At 40.9% G+C, this 18,718-nt stretch overlaps 1 protein-coding gene across 2 annotated transcripts in view; it reads left to right on the top strand.

The window, feature by feature from the left end:
• The first annotated feature begins 18,486 nt into the window (after positions 1 to 18,486).
• The window catches only part of LOC144943197 (V-type proton ATPase 116 kDa subunit a 1-like), a 228,886-nt gene continuing 228,654 nt past the window's right edge, over positions 18,487 to 18,718 (top strand). For both annotated transcript variants that reach the window (XM_078870471.1, XM_078870461.1), the window contains exon 1: positions 18,487 to 18,603. In XM_078870471.1, the coding sequence (XP_078726597.1) occupies positions 18,487 to 18,603 (117 nt within the window). The remainder of the gene's footprint in view (positions 18,604 to 18,718) is intronic.

Raw genomic sequence — 18,718 nt, 5'->3', positions numbered from 1 at the left:
GCCGCTGCTGTACAAACTCCCAAACTCGCCCTCCTGATCCTGGAAGGGCCCCGGGTTTAAGTGTGCAGGCTGGTTGCGTCGCCGTGCGTGAGTCTCGCGGTGCGGTGAGCGGTGAAGGTTGGGATTGATGGGTGTAGGTTATTGGGAATTAGCATGCCGCCCGCGTGCATGCGCCTTGCAAGTCGCCACCACAAGCCTGCGTGCGAGGACCTAAAGTGCTGGAAGGTGGATGATCAGTTTCCCCGTGCATTTTTTGAAATCTCTCTTGCGTCACCTTGCAGTAAATGATCGGATGTTCGAGCTAAAGATTTTACGACAAGTTGCCAAGGTGGAGCAAATTGTTGACTGTTAGGGCCAGATGGTAATGGGTACATTCCTCATAAAATTGATTTGGATTTTTTTATTCGCCCTATCTCAGATTTGTATTTTATTTATTGTGACCCTGTCACCATATTCATCACAATGAGTGTATAAATCTGTATTAATGGACTTGACATCTGTTCGAACTGTTTACGAATGTAATTTTTAAAGCTCTGATGTAGGTACATCATGTGACCTCTTTTGCCAGTCTGAAAATATAAGAATAGGTTTTCCCCTTTTTTCTGGCAACAAAACAGGTGTTAAGATGTTAAAACGCCAAACTGAAACCTTTTGGTGTTTTAACATCTTAAGACCTGTTTTGTTGCCAGAAAAAGGGGAAAGCCTTGACTTAAAGCTTTCGTGACTGCATGAATTCATATTCTTGGGTCTTTCGGTAAAGTCACATAGATAGCTTCAAAGAAAATCGAAACGTCGTAGTTTTTTGTTATTTTTGTTATTTTCTTTGAACCTATCTACGTGACTTTACCGAAAGACCCAATAATAGGGGAAAACCGATTCTTATATTTCCAGACTGGCAAAGGAGGTCCCATGATATAGCTGCTCACCCGAGCTCTCATTGTCCTGATAGTGCATTGTCTTTGTGCTGTTCGCCTTTTGGTGTCCTCTGGTCTAACACCGTTTGAGACTAGGCTCGAAAGAAAGCTGTCTCTGGTGTGGACCAATCAGTTTCAAAGACAATGCATATACTGTCAGAGCATGTTTTTTGCTTGTATTTTCACCACAAGTATATGTAGTCAATGGAGACATGATTCCTTGTTTAATGCGAGCGTAAATGGGGTTGTTGCTGGGCTCTGGTCCAATCACACGGCCCGGGGTATTGGGGGGCGGAGCCTGGTCTGCGGGGCGTGTGGGAGGGGTCACCGTTCACCTCGGCTCCAATGGGAGGCGAGGTGAATGGGGGCGGAGCCAGCGGGGTAGTATGGGAAGGCCGGATCTGACGATCCGGAAGGGGAGGAGTCAGGGTCACGTGGGGGGAATGGATATAAGTGGGAGCCCGGAAGAGATCGGGGTAGTCGGGGAAGTTAAGAGTCTGAGCCACGTTGAGTGGTGAGAGAGAGATCCGCGCCATCGGCCACGTGGCCGAAGGACCTCAGCACGCCGTCGGCCAGCGGTGTGCGGAGTGCGGGAGTAGAGGAGCTAACGGAGGAGCGTGCGTGGCACGCGAGAGAGAGGGAGGGTGCGCGGGGCGCGCGCGAGACGATGCTGGTCCGTGGAGGAGACCAGCGGGGTGCGGAGAAGAACCTGAATAAAAGACAAGCGGAGACCAGCAGTGCCTGACGGAGTCTTTTATTACACTTGCAAAAGGTTTCAGTTTGGTGTTTTAACATCTTAACACCTGTTTTGTTGCCAGAAAAAAGGGGAAAACCTATTCTTATCTGATGTAGGTAGTTCAGAATTAGAGTTTTGTAGTCATTACGTCTACGCACACTCCAAGTCCTTTTAAATTGCATATACAATACAACCATGGCCCTGATCGACGTTTCCTTATGGCTCATGGTTACGTTGTAAAATGTTTGCTGTGGCACAACTAGACTGGAATTATGATATTTAATAGTTCCCAAGTTCTTATTGTACAGCAATATATTTTCTGCTGCATTTTAAAACGTGTTGTATCTAAATACTTAGTACAGTTGACCACGATCACACAATTACATTCAAACAATTGAATTCATGTATATGTAAAAATATATATGCTGTCATGTGAATATAAGTTTATAAATGTCAAATATCTTTGAATAATTTAGCAGAGGCTAATGTACATCCAATGTTATCATGGTTGTGAGCAATGCAACAGCCGATGGGGAAAAAAATCGAAGTAATTTCATAACTGGCTTTTGCAGAAATGTGTAAAGTGTGTGATGGTGGATGTGTAGGGATAGAGAATGTTACAGGGGTGTTGTTTCATGGAATCAAGCACCCTAGTCGATTTGCAATTGTCCATAGTGTGAAATATTTTGTGTTGGTTACAAACTGAAAGACAAGTCTCTAGCCATTCTGCATCAACATCACAAATGACAATATGGTGCAGCATTGAGTCACGCATGACAACATCCTAAATTACATGTGAAATATCCTTGCATTCCTGTTCAATGATATTCATGGTTAATACGCAGACAGGGTGTTTTGCATCTGCAAAACCTTTAGTCATAGAAACGTTTTCCACGCTGTGTTTTATCTAAAAACATTGTCGCTGTTCGTGCTTTGTGACACAACAAGCTCCCTGCCCTTGACTAATGGCAGTATAGCAAGGACAGAGAGATTGCTCTCCTGCTGTCTGCCCTTGATCGCCAGTCATTAGCTTACACTTTATAGCGATCGCAATAGTCTCTGAAAAACACTCACTTTCAATAAGAAGGTACGCATGTTTTATTCGTGGACAAACATTTTAATGAATAATTTGTACAGCGCCCAACATTGTGTGTGAAATAAATTGGTCTTTAAGATTAATTTGTGGACAAATATATTCTGCAGTGATCACTCAACATTCATTAGAAACAAAACATGTCTATAAATTCTCACAAGATGTCGTAATGTGTCACTATGTTTGTCACATCAACGCACCACTAGATGTTTTATAATGCCGAGGGTTCTCCCTGCAGGGATTGAAATGGTATCTCTGTTGTGCTCCTTGAAATCATTATGTCATGCAATTTTTGTTCCTGGGTAGTAAGTGTTATTGCATAATTGCTTATGCCTAAAAAGTATAGAAAATGGCTATTATTCCCCACAAATTTGGTTTTGTAACCAGGAGAGTGATATTTATTTATTTATATATTTTAAATGAGAAAACGGGCGAATGTGTGTCTTTTCGTTCACATAAAGTCAGAAAAAACAAGATGAATGAAAATGTACATGTATTTATACGAAAGTAATAACAAAATGACTACAAAAGATATATAAGTGAGTAGTTTTTTTAGATTTACGATGATACTGTAAATCACTTTCACGAATCAGCCCCCAAATGTAGTCTCCCATCATGTTCTCGTTATACTGTCCTTGGTAGTGGAATTCAAAGTCCAGTATATGCTGGTGGAAGCTCTCGCCTTGCTCCTCCAAGTATGCTCCCATGTACTCCTAGAATTGATCAAGATGAGCATCAAGGATATGGACTTTGAGGGACATCCTACAGCCCATTGTGCCGAAGTTCTTCACTCGAGTCTCAACCAGCTCCACATAGTTTTTGACTTTGTGATTACCCAGGAAGCCACAAACCACTGCGACAAAGCTGTTACAAGCTGCTTTCTCCTTACTAGTGAATTTCTTGGGGAATTCATTGCACTCCAGGATCTTCTTTATCTGTGGTCTGACGAAGACACCGGCTTTGACCTTTGCCTCAGACAGCTTAGGGAAGAAGTCTTGAAGGTACTTTAAGGCTGCCGACTCCTTATCTACAGCTCTGATAAATTGTTTCATAAGGCCCAATTTGATGTGCAGTGGTGGCATCAACACTATCCGGGGGTCCACCAGTGGTTCCAACTTGACGTTGTTCCTCTCCACAGAGAATTCGGTCCGCTATGGCCAGTCCCGCCTGTGGTAGTGCGCCTTGGTGTTCCTGCTGTCCCAAAGGCAAAGATAGCAGGGAAACTTGGTAAAACCGCCTTGGAGACCCATCAGGAATGCCACCATTTTGAAGTCTCTGATGACCTCGCAGCTGTACTCATCATACTTCAAGGTATCCAGCAAGGTCTTAATACTGTGGCAAGACTACCTCAGCAGTACATACTTCAGCTCACTTGATCTCTATAATCAAGGGCATTTCACTGTCTCCAGATGATTTTCTCGTCAGCTTTGATGTGGTTTCTCTGTTCACCAAGGTTCCAGTGCCTGACACCTTAGCAATAATTGAATATTTATTCCAAAATGGACAGAACCCTGATGTTACTATTCTGGTTAGGCACTGCCTTACCAACGCTTCACCTGGAATGGTACTTTCTACAAACAAAATGAAGGTACTCCCATGGGTTCCCCCTTATCACCAGTGATAGCGAATGTTTTCATGGAGAAATTTGAAACAGATGCCATCCAGACATCCACCCTACGTCCTTCCTTGTGGAAGAGATATGTGGATGACACTTTCGTCATTTGACCACATGGCCTGCCAGCATTGAACCAATTTCTCAACCACATTAATTCCATACACCCATCCATCAAATTCACCATGGAAGTAGAGAAGGATGGTAAGCTACTATTCCTGGATGTTGTGTTTGAGAAGAAACATGATGGCTCTTTGGGACACTGTCTACAGGAAAGCCATCCACACAGATTCCTATCTGAAACCTGATTCCCACCACCATCCGGCACATAAGAATTCCCTCATCAAAACACTACACCATAGGGCCCACTGCATTTCTGACCAACACCACCTATCCAGTGAACTGGAACACGTACACCAGGCCCTTAAGATGAATGGATATTCGGACCGCATTATCCGCAAAGCTGTTTCTCCAACCATGAGAAACAATCCTCTGAGACGCCGATCAAAACCATCACGTTACCATACATAGCAGGCGTTACCAAAAAGATTGCCAAAATCTTTAACAAACACAAGATCCAGGTCCGATTCAGTACAGTACACAAAATCCGTGATCTAATTCCATCTGTGAAGGATGTCATTCCTGACATGCAATATCCGGGAATCTACAAACTAAGTTGCTCCTGTGGTGATTGTTACTTTGGGGAAACGAAACGGCATGTGTCGGACCATGTTCGCGAGCACAAGGCAGATCTGAAACACGACAGGACTAATACATCTGCCGTGGCTGACGATTGCTATAACGCTGTGGCTTCTCATGATATTGTTTTTTCCGAGACCAAGGTGCTCTGGAAACCTTCCGGCTACTATCAAAGGTTTGTTCATGAAGCCATCCAGATATATAAACATAGACATAACTTCAACCGAGAAGATGGATACAAATTGAGCAATCATTGGAAGGATGTTATTAACCAGGTAAAACCTTAACTGCTTTATAGTTTGCCTTCATATCTGCATCTCCAGTTTTCTGCAGCTTACTTCCCAGCCCGGCATTTTGCCGTGCTTGCGCCCCATTCTCCCTACCCCACACTCTCCATCTCTCCTCCCTTGCTCCGCCCTCCCTCTCTTACCTAGATAGCCTCTTGATACAAGCACCTCTTTTGCCCACTTCAGCAATTGTTTCTAGCTGTGGTTGTCCCATCTGATGACGGACACTTGTGTTGCGCCCGAAACGTCGTGATTTAATTTCTTTTATTTTATACCTACGTGACTTTACTGAAAAAAACAAAGAGTATGCTGTTGTCATCCTCTTTGAGGTGCACCGAGTGAGCCAGGGGAAGAGACGGGTAATTGTTACCATATTGGAGCAGTACGGCTTTGAGGCTCCTGGATGAGCTGTCAATTAAGAGGCGCCACTCATTCTGGTTACAGGCAATTCCGATTGCATCGAACAGACTGGTCACATTGTGGCAGAAGCAGAGCCCATCTTGACGGATGAAGAAGCTGCAAAAAGGCTTCCTCTGATCTGCGACTTGCACAGTTTCATCCAACAAGTTCCACTGTTTGAGCCTATTCGTCCAACACTCGGCATTGGACTTGGTGAGACCAAGATCTCTGATCAAGCCGTTGAGGTCTTTTTGGTTGGGGTAGTATGGGTTTCTCTCCTCAGCTCCACCTCTGAAATTGTCATCTGGATCTACAAGGTCTTCCTCGCTCTCTGACTTGCTGTTCTCTTCTAAAGACGGCTGCTTTCTCTCCGGACGAGTGGGTACGGGGAGCTCATCGCAGTGTGGCACCATGGCGATGGATGAAGGAAGGTCCGGATACGTGATAGCAGGTGCATTCTTGTCAGTCCGACGTTTGGAAGGGTCGACCATGCAGAAGTAGCAGTTACTTGAGTGGTCAGTGGGTTCCCGCAAAATTATTGGGATAGCGAACTTCATGGCTCTCTTTTCCCCTCTGTACAATCCTACAAAAATACATTTATTTCACCCATGACTATTCTGTAAGAGACTCTCGCAACATTTTTCATACATTATATATTTTTTCAATAACATTGAAAATATTTTAAAATTCAAAACTTTTAAAAATTTAACAGTTGTAATAAATTTTATAACATAAAATTCTGAGCAACAATTGTCCATCTTACCTTCCAGAGTTATTGCATTGCTCGCAGGTGAAATGAGGTGCCCAGGGTTTGTCTTGATCCCCGACAGGCATGCCAAAATATGCCTTGTAGGCCTCACACATCTTAGCAGATGCTTCCACAGAGTACTTTTTCGCTCTTGTTCTGCAACATTTTGCTGTCTTTTCTTGGATTTTCTGTTTGCACTTAGTCACATATTCACTTTAAGATGTTTTCTTGTTCATGTTTTTGTTTTTTGTTTGTTGCGGTTGCACCCGATTCAAGAGTCGAATGGCTCACAGGGCTATACCTAATAAATGAACTTGAAACTTGAACTTGATAAATTGGCCGCAGACATAGCAAAATGCGTCTGCCGGATGCATGCAGCCTCTTGATGCCATCTCAGAAAAATGCAGATATGTATCCACTTAGGCAGCCGGAACTAAACTGAAGTGGTGGGATTAAGGCCCCTACTACTATTTATATTACTGTAAAGTTCTAGAATGTTATAGAAGTTACTAAATATCACTGTCCTGGTCACAAAAGAAAAGTTTGTGCGGAATAATAGCAATTTTCTCTACTTTTGAGGCATAAGCAATTAGGAAATAACACTACCCAGGAACAAAAAAAAAGAAAAAATTGTTGCACAATGAAATCACAGCACATACTTTGAATGTGCCCACATGCTTTGAATGTAACACAAACACACAATGTTCTGATTTCTGTTTGTTTTCATTGCTGGAGTTTATTTTATTTGCTTCAGCATTATCGTGACCCAGGTTACTCTTGGCAATGATATTCATCCTGCTCTTTTATTCACCTTGTTAGACAAACAAAACACTTTCACTTAAAAACCTTATATCTAAACTAAATTGCATCTGGGAACGTGGCGTTTCTTGCAATGGCATTATCAGCATAGCTTGATATAATTTATACTGAATGCGTACAATTTATATGACCTGCACAACCAACATGTAGTGTGATTCAAATTAAACCATTGTAAGAAGAAAGTAAAGTCCTTCCACCACAGCGATTATCATGTAGAACGTAGGGGCAGGTCCGTGGGACTTAGACCAATAACGTTGCGCAAAACTTCCCTGCTCGCTATCCTTTGTCAATGCTTCATCAATCAGACCCACGATCCATTTGTTTTGCGACCCCTGGTAATAAGTAAACATGCAGTGTCTTGGATGAATAAAGGAAATTGATTGTAGAAAGGAAAGATAGGAAGGTCAGGCATATGGAGCATTTGTAAAAATCCATTAACTACACAAACAGCAAATGAGGAGCAATTTGAGGACAGGTCATTAGACGAGAGAGATCCGTCTAATGGAATGTACATTTAAATGGGTTATTAGATATTACGAATGCAATACGTATTCCACAAAGTGATACATTTTAAATATGTCTATTTGGAGACCATGTTATGGTTACTTGTATGCATAGACTGACAGTCTGACACATCTAACCTATACCTATATAATTTACAAATACTCTCTTGCAATTAAATGTACGTGATACAGGATGCAAATCTAGGTATTGTGCATTTAACATATCCATGAGAAATAAAAATGTATAGGAAACATTGAACAAACTAGATTTAAAAGGCAGCATTAAAAAAAAAACTGGTCCTATTTTTCTAAATAAATTGCCGTCAGTTCAATAAACACATAAGGTTGGTAATGTGTTTGCATATGAGCGCAATGTATACAACGTATACAGTATCGTACATAGGTTTGTTCTGGATAACGCTTCCTGGACCACTTCACCAATTTCAATTAATGGCATGTCGTTGAAAAAGTTTATGATATGCGGCTCATGAGAATGCAGATGGAATTATCTTTGACCAGATAATTTGGGTAATTTGGCTTAAAGACCGAAGCACTGCTGATACTTCCTACCACTTACAACACCTTTGGTTATCATGGTTGCCTAATGTACGGCGCGAAAGAAGTTCAACATACATTCATACAATCATGTTGGCGCGTGCGCCTCTTGCCAACAACTGGCCACACAAAATTACATTTTCATGGAAAAACTCCAGATGTTGGTGAGCAAATTCCTTATAGTAATGCATTACCTTTGCATCTCAATGGACTCTCCACTACTCGTGTATAATGAATCTCGTATTTTTCACGATACTCTATATATGTCTAAGATAACTTCAATTGAGGATACGAGAAACAAAAACCATAGAACTCCATTGCACTGCAACTTAGTTGAGTATGAATATGGATGATTTTGTCAGATGCCCTCTTGAGATGTATGGAAAAAAGCCACTGCTAAATTAGTTATGGGTTATATATTCTGTTCAATTCCTAATTGCACGCTTAATTTGTCCATTTAGTTCAGCTCATGAAACACATGAAAAGGCAAATTTTCTGACAGTGTCGACTTCCTTCCTACAACCTCACATATTTATGTGATGTGAAACAAATGTATCTGATAGCGATTCATATATTCATAATGAACAAAAACGATTATCTATTTTAATTCAGTCGTGTGAATTATTCCTGTCGTGATTTTTTTTAATTCAAGTACAGTATAAGGATGGATGTGAAGTATTATTGATTCAAAAACATATAAATCATTCAAGACAGCACAAGCCTTTAGTCATTTTGATTGAATGACCCAACAAAAGCAAATGTATCAGTGAACATACATCTGTATTCAAGCACTAAACACAATTTAATTTCAAACAAAAGCTTGCTTTGACGGTATGAATAAAGAACCTATGATACATAATTTAATCATAGCTTAATTTATTTCATCAAATATTTTTGATATCACTACACATGCAATGGAATGTATTTTATTGGTAAGATAGCACTTATATCATCTCTGAATAGAGTTTTTTTGAATTTCAAATCCATGATGGGCTGGATAGAATGGTCTGATAACATAATTTGCACGTTATCCCACATACAGTTCAATGCGAACATTTTATATTTGTGTGGAGGTTGCATCACTACCAACGATACTCGCCTGACGTGGTGGACACCACGAGACACGGAGAATCATGCTGTAAAAACAAACCCTATGATGGCTACTTAACGGGCCTGAAATTCAGGGGCGGTTTCTTCATTAGGGCGATTGGGCGACGCACCACCAATCTCAGCCGTTACTGTGCCTCTGGATATAGTCCAATCAGCGTCATGTCACATTCTGTGGAGTACCGCCTCTTTTTGGGCGATTTCACTCTGGCTGAGAATCGCCCCGTGTGGTCCCATAGACTTACATTCAAAGATGTTTTTTTTCGAAAGGCGGGCGCTGCAATGCATTCTCTATGGCTTCCGGGAGGGCTCGCACTAACGTGCTTACGTCATCATACGTAAGCACGTTTCAGTCAACAATGTTATTTGTCGCCACCTAGTGAAATCTTTAATAAAATAAACTAAGTGGATTGTAATAATAGTGAGATAGAAACAAACAAGATGTATTGTAAGAGTCACTTTATTTTTCATTAATATTAAAGAAGTGAAGTTGCCTTTACATGCTTAAGCTGTTAATTTATCCATTGCCTCCGAAACGTCGTGAATTTTATTTTTGTTTTGTTTTATTTTACTTTCATTAATTTTAATGTTTTTACCTACATGACTTTACCGAAAAAACCTGAGAATATGGGTGGACCTTATCCTTATCAATCATCCAGACATTTGCCCCCCCTGAGAGATTTTGCAGGAGCCGCCACTGCTGAAATTAGATGGTTAGAGGCAGGGAAATTGAAGGAATTGAAGGTAGAAATACAAATGGGAAGGGCAGGGAAAAGGAGGATGATTGACAGGGGAGAACGGTTTGGGATCCGTTAGAGAAAGTGGGAAGCTGATTGGCTGGAGAGAAAGTGGGTGAATGAACCTTCGAGAAAGGGGCTCGAGTGATATATAAGTAGGGGGACGCGAGAGCTGGGAACGTTTGGAATAAAGGGAATCTTTGATGACCGTGTCTCTTTCTGGAAGAAATAAATGCTTATACTATTGAAGACTACTGTGCTGGGTGTCACTCCACTTGTGCTGTAATTCTATTGGCCAAAACTGATGTGAAGTTTGTGAATGTCATTGTGTACATCTGCCAGAACCAGTCAAGCAAATCGCAATGCATTTAACCTCCTGCAACTTGTATATCTATGGAGTAATCCTGCATTGATCCCCCTGATACACATCGCTGGACAGAGGCAGCCGCGGCAGTTACCTCCAGCTGTGTGTGTTGAGGTTGGTGTCCGTGGAGGTTTTACTCAGCAATTTCCAGCAAATCTGAGATTACCATATTTGAAAAAAATCATGTATATATACAGTCCACTTGCTACATTCAAACTTGCTCAGTGTGGTATGCTGATTCGTCGTCAATTAATTCCTTAGGAGCCCTCGATTGCTCTCTTAGTGCAATCGTTTGTGATAGAGCAAAGATAATCTGCTCATTTTAGTTTTGCTGACTTTTTGTTGAATGTATTTGAAATATGTTTTTTTTGTTGCAAACCGTTGCCATCATAATTTCCTCATAGTGTTGCAGAATCTTTAGCATATGTGCTCCATGCTTGTCTCTATTTCTGGTTAAACATGGTTAATCCCATCGAACACCCATTTGCTGTAAGCATTTTCATTTTACTTTCAATGTTAATTGCAGACTGGCACAATCCTTTTTATAAATATTCTAGAATAACAAAGGTGTTAATTGTTGTGCTCTGCAAAGTGAAAACCATTACCGTTTATATGCAGTAAATTCCCACCTTTGTAGAGTATGTGACTGTGTTGCATACTGGCTATTGTGCACAACTCATCGTAGGAAGTAACGTGAGTTTACATCCCAGTTTGCTTCGAATGAGTCATTCACTTCTTTGGGGTTAATAAAATGAGTTCCACTTTTAAAAAAAGTCGACTGCTTGTCTTATAATTTCTCACCCCTGCCATAGGTATATGGAATGTACATCACTGGCTAACGGCTCTCATCAGCCTGTTATGTCTTTTATGTTGTGCAGAATATAGAATAGTGGCACTTTCGACGAAATTGGAGCTGTCATAGAAAATATTTTCTAAGTTGAATTGGAAAAACTAAGCCAGGTTAACTCGCTTTATGGAAAACAAACCCATCAAGAACCTATGATTTTTCACTCATTCTCTGTGGTACTAGATTTGTATAAACAGATGACTCCCATGACCAACGAGGCCTACATTCAGCAGTTAATTTACACAAGGGCTGTACATTTAACAAAAGAGCAGTTATAAGTATGATATGTGCTACGACTTAACCAGAATTGTATACGGTAGTTCAATTTAGTTAATATTTCTCCTAAGAACACGTGGATAATTAATGTTTAAAATGTGTGGTAATAGGTGGCTCTTAAGACGGGGTACAAAGCTCCATGACCCACATAAAAGTTGGCCGTATAACTCAAATCATCACCAAAGTCATCGTAATTAATTACTGCCCTGTTACCACGGCCCATGCTTTTGCTGAGTAGACATATCCAAAGCGGCATATGGGTTAACAGAGTAGCGTTCTATTTTAATGAGAGGTGGCAAGTGTGTGCTTGTTACCATATTTCTTTTCACAATGGATACGTGGCTAGTCCTTTTAGTAACTTAACTGAAACGAATGAAGGTGGATGTGGTTAGATAAGTGACATGTAACCCCTTCTTAGATGAAAATAGCTACGGCTCAATCAACATGAAGTACAATGAGTCACTTTTCGTACCTTTGAGATATTTGTCTTTGTCATCAAATTAAAACTAAACATATTTTCCTGATCAACAGTGGCCTGTGACAGTGGTCGTAATTCATCATTCCCATGACAGGAATTATCTCTATAAGGCAACCCTTTTTTGATATCAGCAAACAAAAACACAATTGAATGATTCCGATAACAGATCAACGTTGATTAGAAGTGGGAAAACCAAAACGACTTTGTATAACACAACTCGTGTGACATTAAACACGTTATTTTCAGTATAGTAATGTGGGTATTAACACTGACAGCTATCTCATAGTTCATAGTAATACCACAGCATGATGAGACTAAAGTCAAGACTACAGTCACTCTAATGATTATACATTTATATGATGCGTATACTGCAGTGTTAATTGCAAAAAAATGCTTACCAGTGTAAATATGTAACAAGCTATACTAGTAGCTTTGCTTATTGACCCTCATGCATATTATCCACTGTAGTGGACTGCTATAATAACTCTGACTGCTATGAAATTCAATTAAACATTGTCAACACTTGTGGGGTTGGGTGGGGGGGTTCCTTTGATTTCTAAAATTACATTGAACAAAGCCATGTTTTTACGTTAATAATTAATACACGAGGGGGTAAAAATGTTGATCTTTCCCTTGCATTGAGTTGTACGATAAAAGAGAAACATAGTTGATAAATATCAATTAATTCCTCTTTCTTGACCATAGTTTTGGCTCCAAGGCTGCTGAATGCATTTTTTGTTGACTGCTATTGCCTAAAAATCTTCATTGTGAACCAACATTTGCCAGGTCTGGGGGAGCCAGCAATTACCATTCATATGTTATTGCTCAATAATTCCCTCTGATTTTAAATCGTGTAATTATGTTTTGAGTACTATTATAATAATTGGCGAGAGCATAATGCAGGCTGATGTCCATGTACAGCCAGACTATGACTAATCTGCAGGCCAACAGACAATAAATCAGAGCTTAAAACATCTGAACTAATCGGGGTCAAAAAGTGCCGAGGTCAGCTCTGGTGATTGTAATGAATTGAATGATTGATACTATTGCATATAACCTGCTCTAATTGTATGGCCACACCTGACCTTGGAGCTCAGCTAAACATATCTGGATTAAGATGAGTGTGGGAACTGGATCCTTTCAATTTCTCCTGTTTTCAATGCTTAAATAAAATAAATTACAACCATTCTCAATCCACCATTGAACGAAGACAACCCCACGCCATGTTAGTTATGGGTTTTTTTGGCCATATGCCAGGCTGGTCAGTGTGGGGTGCTGAATGTGGGAGGGCAGGACCATTTCTGATTTCACTGGTCACTCACTGCTAGTGGTGTCTGGGAATGGAACTCGGGTCGCTGGGTTCACGGTACAGCGCATCAAACATTATACCACTACATCACTGTGCTAAACTCTCGGCGCTTATGTAGAATAACACGATGTAACACAATTTTTATTCCTGGGTAATAAGTGTTATTTTATAATTGCTTATGCCTAAAAAGTATAGAAAATGGTTATTATTCTTCAAAAACTTTGCTTTTGTGACCAGGACAGTGATATTTTAAAATGTACTTATTTTCAAAGAGAAAATGGGCGAATTTGTGTCTTTTCGTTCACATAAAGTCAGAAAAAAAACAAGTGAATCAAAATTAACATGTATTCATATTAAAGTAATACAAAAATTACTACAAAATATTTAGAAGTGAGTAGTTTGTCGAGATTTACGATTATATTTAAATCACTTTCACGAATCAGCCCCCAAATGTAGTCTCCCATCATGTCCTCGATATACTGTCCTTGGAAGTGGCGTTCAAAGTCCAGTATATCCTGGTGAAAGCGCTCGCCTTGCTCCTCCAAGTATTTTCCCATGTTCTCCTAGAATTAATCAAGATGACCATCAAAGATATGGACTCTAAGGGACATCCTACAGCCCATTGTACCGAAGTTCTTCACTAGAGTCTCAACCAGCTCCACATACTTTTCGACCTTGTGATTGTCCAGCAAGCCACGAACCACTGCGACAAAACTGTTCCAAGCCGCTTTCTCCTTACTATTGAGCTTCTTGGGGAATTCATTGCACTCCAGAATATTTTTTATCTGTGGTCTGACGAAGAAACTAGCTTTGACCTTTGCCTCAGACAGCTTAGGAAAGAAGTATTGAAGGTACTTTAAGGCTGCCGACTCCTTAGCTACAGCTCTGACAAATTGTTTCATAAGGCCCAATTTGATGTGCAGTGGTGGCATCAGCACCTTCCGGGGGTCCATCAGTGGCTCCCACTTGACGCTGTTCCTCCCCACAGAGAACTCGGTCCGCTGTGGCCAGTCCCGCCTGTGGTAGTGCGCCTTGGTGTTCATGCTGTCCCAAAGGCAAAGATAGCAGGGAAACTTGGTAAAACCGCCTTGGAGACCCATCAGGAATGCCACCATTTTGAAGTCTCCGATGACCTCGGAGCCGTACTCATCTTACTTCAAGACGTCCAGCAAGGTATTGATGCTGTTGTAATCCTCTTCAAGTGCACCGAGTGAGCCAGAGGAAGAGACGGGAACTTGTTACCATTATGGAGCAGCACGGCTTTGAGGCTCCTGGATGAGCTGTTAATGAAGAGGCGCCACTCATTCTGGTTACAGGCGATTCCGATTGCCTCGAACAGACTGCTCACATTGTGGCAGAAGCTGCAAAAATGTTGGTGACGCTTCCTCTGATCTGTGATTTTCACACTTTTATCCAACGAGTTCCACTGCTTGAGCCGAGACGTCAAAAACTCTGCATTGGACTTGGTGAGACCAAGTTCTCTGATCAAGTCGTTGAGGTATTTTTGGTTGGGGTAGTATGGGTTTCTCTCCTCAGCTCCACCTCTGAAATTGTCATCTGGATATACAATGTCTTCCATGCTCTCTGACTTGCTGTTCTTTGCTAAAGACGGCTGTTCTTTCTTCGGAGGAGTGGGTACGGGGAGCTCATGGCAGTGTGGCACCGTGGCGATGGATGAAGGAAGGTCCGGATACGTGACAGCAGGTGCATTCTTGCCAGTCCGAAGTTTGGAAGGGTCCACCATGCAGAAGTAGCAGTTGCTTGAGTGGTCAGTGGGTTCCTGCCAAATTCTTGGGATAGCGAACTTCATGGCTCTCTTTTCCCCTCGTTACCATCCTTCAAAAATACCTTCATTTCACCCATGACTAATGTGTAAGAGATTATCGCAACATTTTTCATACATGATATGTTTTTTCAATAACATTGAAAATTGCTAAACATTTAAAATTCTAAACTTTTACAATTTATAAAATTGTAACAAATTTTATAACATAAAATTCTGAGCAACAATTGTCCATCTTACCTTCCAGAGTTTATTTGCGTTGCTTGCACGTGAAATTAGGTGCCCAGGGTTTGTCTTGATCCCCGACAGGCATGCCGAAATATGCCTTGTAGGCCTCACACATCTTAGCAGATACTTCCAAAGAGTACTTTTTCGCTCTTGTCTTGATAAATTGGCCGCAAACATAGCAAAATGCGTCTGCCGGATGCTTGCAGCCTCTTGATGCCATCTCAGAAAAATGCAGATATGTATCCACTTAGGCAGCTGGAACTAAACTGAACTGGTGGGCTTAAAGCCCCTGTATTTATAATACTATTAATATTACTGGAAATTTCTAGAATGTTCTATAAGTTATTTCAAGTTTACTCTGCACTGAATCTATCTGGAGTGTTCTGAAAAATAGGTCCATTTTAAGAAATAACTGTCCAGGTCACAAAAGCAAAGCTTGTGGGGAATAAGTAATATTTTAAAAATACTTTTTTAAAACCCCGCTTTAATTAAATGTACCGTACGAGAAATGGCAGAACTCCACAACTCCAGGAAGTGACCCCGAGGCTTGCCATAACGTAAGGGACCGTGGTGATTTACAGCAAAACATGAGTTGAGCGTGGACAATTAGAGCCAAGGCGAAATATAACATATAAAAAAGATGGCTTTAAAATATTTATTTTGATTTTTAATGATAGAATATAGTATTGTCATCAGTATGACATAAGTATACCAAGTTTTCAGTCGATACCATATTGGAAAGTGGGTTAAAATTGAGTTACAAGATTTGAGAATACGACAACAACAACAGACAGAGTTAATAGAAAGCGTGTAGAAAGATTGTTTAAAAATATATTATTTACTTTTTTATGATAGAATTTAGTAACTTCATCAGTAAGACATAAGTATACGAAGTTTGCAGTCGATACCACATTGGGAAGTGGGTAAAAATTGAGTTACAAGAATTGAGAATACGACAACGACAACAACAACGACAACAACAACAGAGTGAGCTAAATAAAAGCGTGTAAAAATAGCAATTGTCTGTACTTTTGAGGCATAACCAATCAGGAAATAACACTTACTACCCAGTAACAAAAAAAATGTTACACAGTGTAATTAAACATTATGTTGTAGTAGTTAGGTTGACCCCCCCCCCCATTTTCTTCTCAATTAAAATAAACTACAAAGTCAAGATACGGCAGCATATTCCACGTAAAGAAAGCGGAAGGATTTCTAACCTTCTGACGAGTTAAATAAATCTCAAACATCATGGTTGTTGGTGAGACCTCATTAAACAGTCCAGCTCCAGATGGAGATATATTTGGTGCACCATTTTATTGACACATTCGGCTCCTAAGTAGTTGGTTATACATCTGGAAGACGTTGAGTAAATGTCTATTTTGTCTACTTTGAGTAAACGTTAAACCAATGGATATAAGCAAAACAATGCAAACAAAACAACACAATACTAGCAGAACAATACAATACAAGCCACAGCCACCAAACGTTTGATTATTCTATCAGAAGGTTTGAACATGATACTTAACTTTGTTTCATATTTTATTATAATCTGACAACAGTCAGGATTATTTCATGTTACATAACCTTTATGACATGCCTATAAAACGTAAACAAATTGCTTAATTTAACAATGTAATTACCACTTCTGTTCTGGAACGGCAAATCAGCAGTTACATTTACTGGATGCTTTTGCAATGACTTTATAAACTTGTGGCAGATGTCTGCATTATCTTGAACGTACCCGATCGACTGGGGTAAATTCATCACACGTAAGCATTTTTTACTTTATAAATGCCATTAAAGTTAACACCAGTAAGATAACGTTATACAAATACATTTGTGAAATGTGTACACGGTAACATCGGGACTTTCTAATAGAGTGTCTGCAAGTGTGACATTAAATTTTTTTACGTCTACTAATCATTGAATATACATCATTCTTTTTTTCCCCCTGTAAATGCATACGGTTATGGGGAAAACACACTGGGATGATGTTTGCTTGTGGGCACAAATGATCGGTTGCCTACATGGCCTGACTGATGTATTACCCGTTCTAATGGTAATCAAGTCCACGTGTGGCAAAGAATATACTGTGGAATTGTTCATACATACCTGGGCATCTCAGCGACAATGCTACATATTTGCACACGATACAGCATTCATTTGTTATGGGATTTAAAGCACCAGTCCTCGTCGTGTTTTACTGATTCCCAATTCAAACGTAATTGTGCATTGAAATCCACACGCAGACGTGGTTTGATAAACATGACAAGGTGACAGTTAATAAGTGTAAGGTTTAGGGAAGCCTGCATTATGGTGTTACTTGAGAATGTGAGGCCAAACTGGGTAATCTGAATCACCATGGTCAACAATCGTTGAACCGAATTGCCTTTTCCCATTCTGTACAAACAAACCAGTGCTGGTTGACTGGTTTAAATGGGATCTGGGCACGATGTAAAACTGGATTCGCTTGCCTACGGCTTAAACTGTAGTCTGCGATACCGACGTTTTTTTTGCTACGGTTAAAGGGAAGAGTTGCCACGAGTCTGGGCAAGATTCACACCCGCTTCCCAAGTGCTGATGGAGCAGTAATCGGACCATTTTTAGCATTGTGCTACTCACTGCCATCATCTCCTGTCATTGTGTAATATGGGGCGCGCGGTTGGCTAATGGATCACTGTTCACTTCCGAGCGTGAACTTTGAACAGTGCACTCAGGCAGAGGCACGTGGATCGAGCACAGTTATCCGAGCGCCGTGCCAGTGTTTGATGCCTAGTTCGCTTTGCTCGTGCTGTTATTTCTCCAAGGCTCACTTTGTTTTGGAGGCTCGCTTACACGAGATTCACACCTCGTCGCGCCGTCTGACTCACGAGCCACTGCAGAAGCAGCAGTCTCTTCGGAGGGAGTTCCTCGGCGGTTGTTATATTCGTAGGAATTAAAAAGAACATACCAATTTTTTTTTGACACGCAAGAATATCAAGACGTCAGCATGGGTTCCCTGTTCCGGAGCGAGGAGATGTGCCTGGCGCAGCTGTTCCTGCAGAGCGAGGCTGCCTACAGCTGCGTGAGCGAGCTGGGTGAGCTTGGCCTCGTGCAGTTCCGAGACGTGAGTGTTCCCAATCATCGTCATCATTATCATTGCCCCCCACCGCCCCCCCCCCCCCCAGACTTTCCTTTTCCATTGCCTGCCCCATGAATTGTTCTGTTTGGTGTGAAATCAC

The sequence above is a fragment of the Lampetra fluviatilis genome, chromosome 2 (genome assembly GCF_964198595.1).
Source record: "Lampetra fluviatilis chromosome 2, kcLamFluv1.1, whole genome shotgun sequence".
Classification (NCBI taxonomy): Eukaryota; Metazoa; Chordata; class Hyperoartia; order Petromyzontiformes; family Petromyzontidae; genus Lampetra; species Lampetra fluviatilis.
Note: the sequence above shows the minus strand (reverse complement) of the source record. Positions and strands in the feature narration are given on the sequence as shown.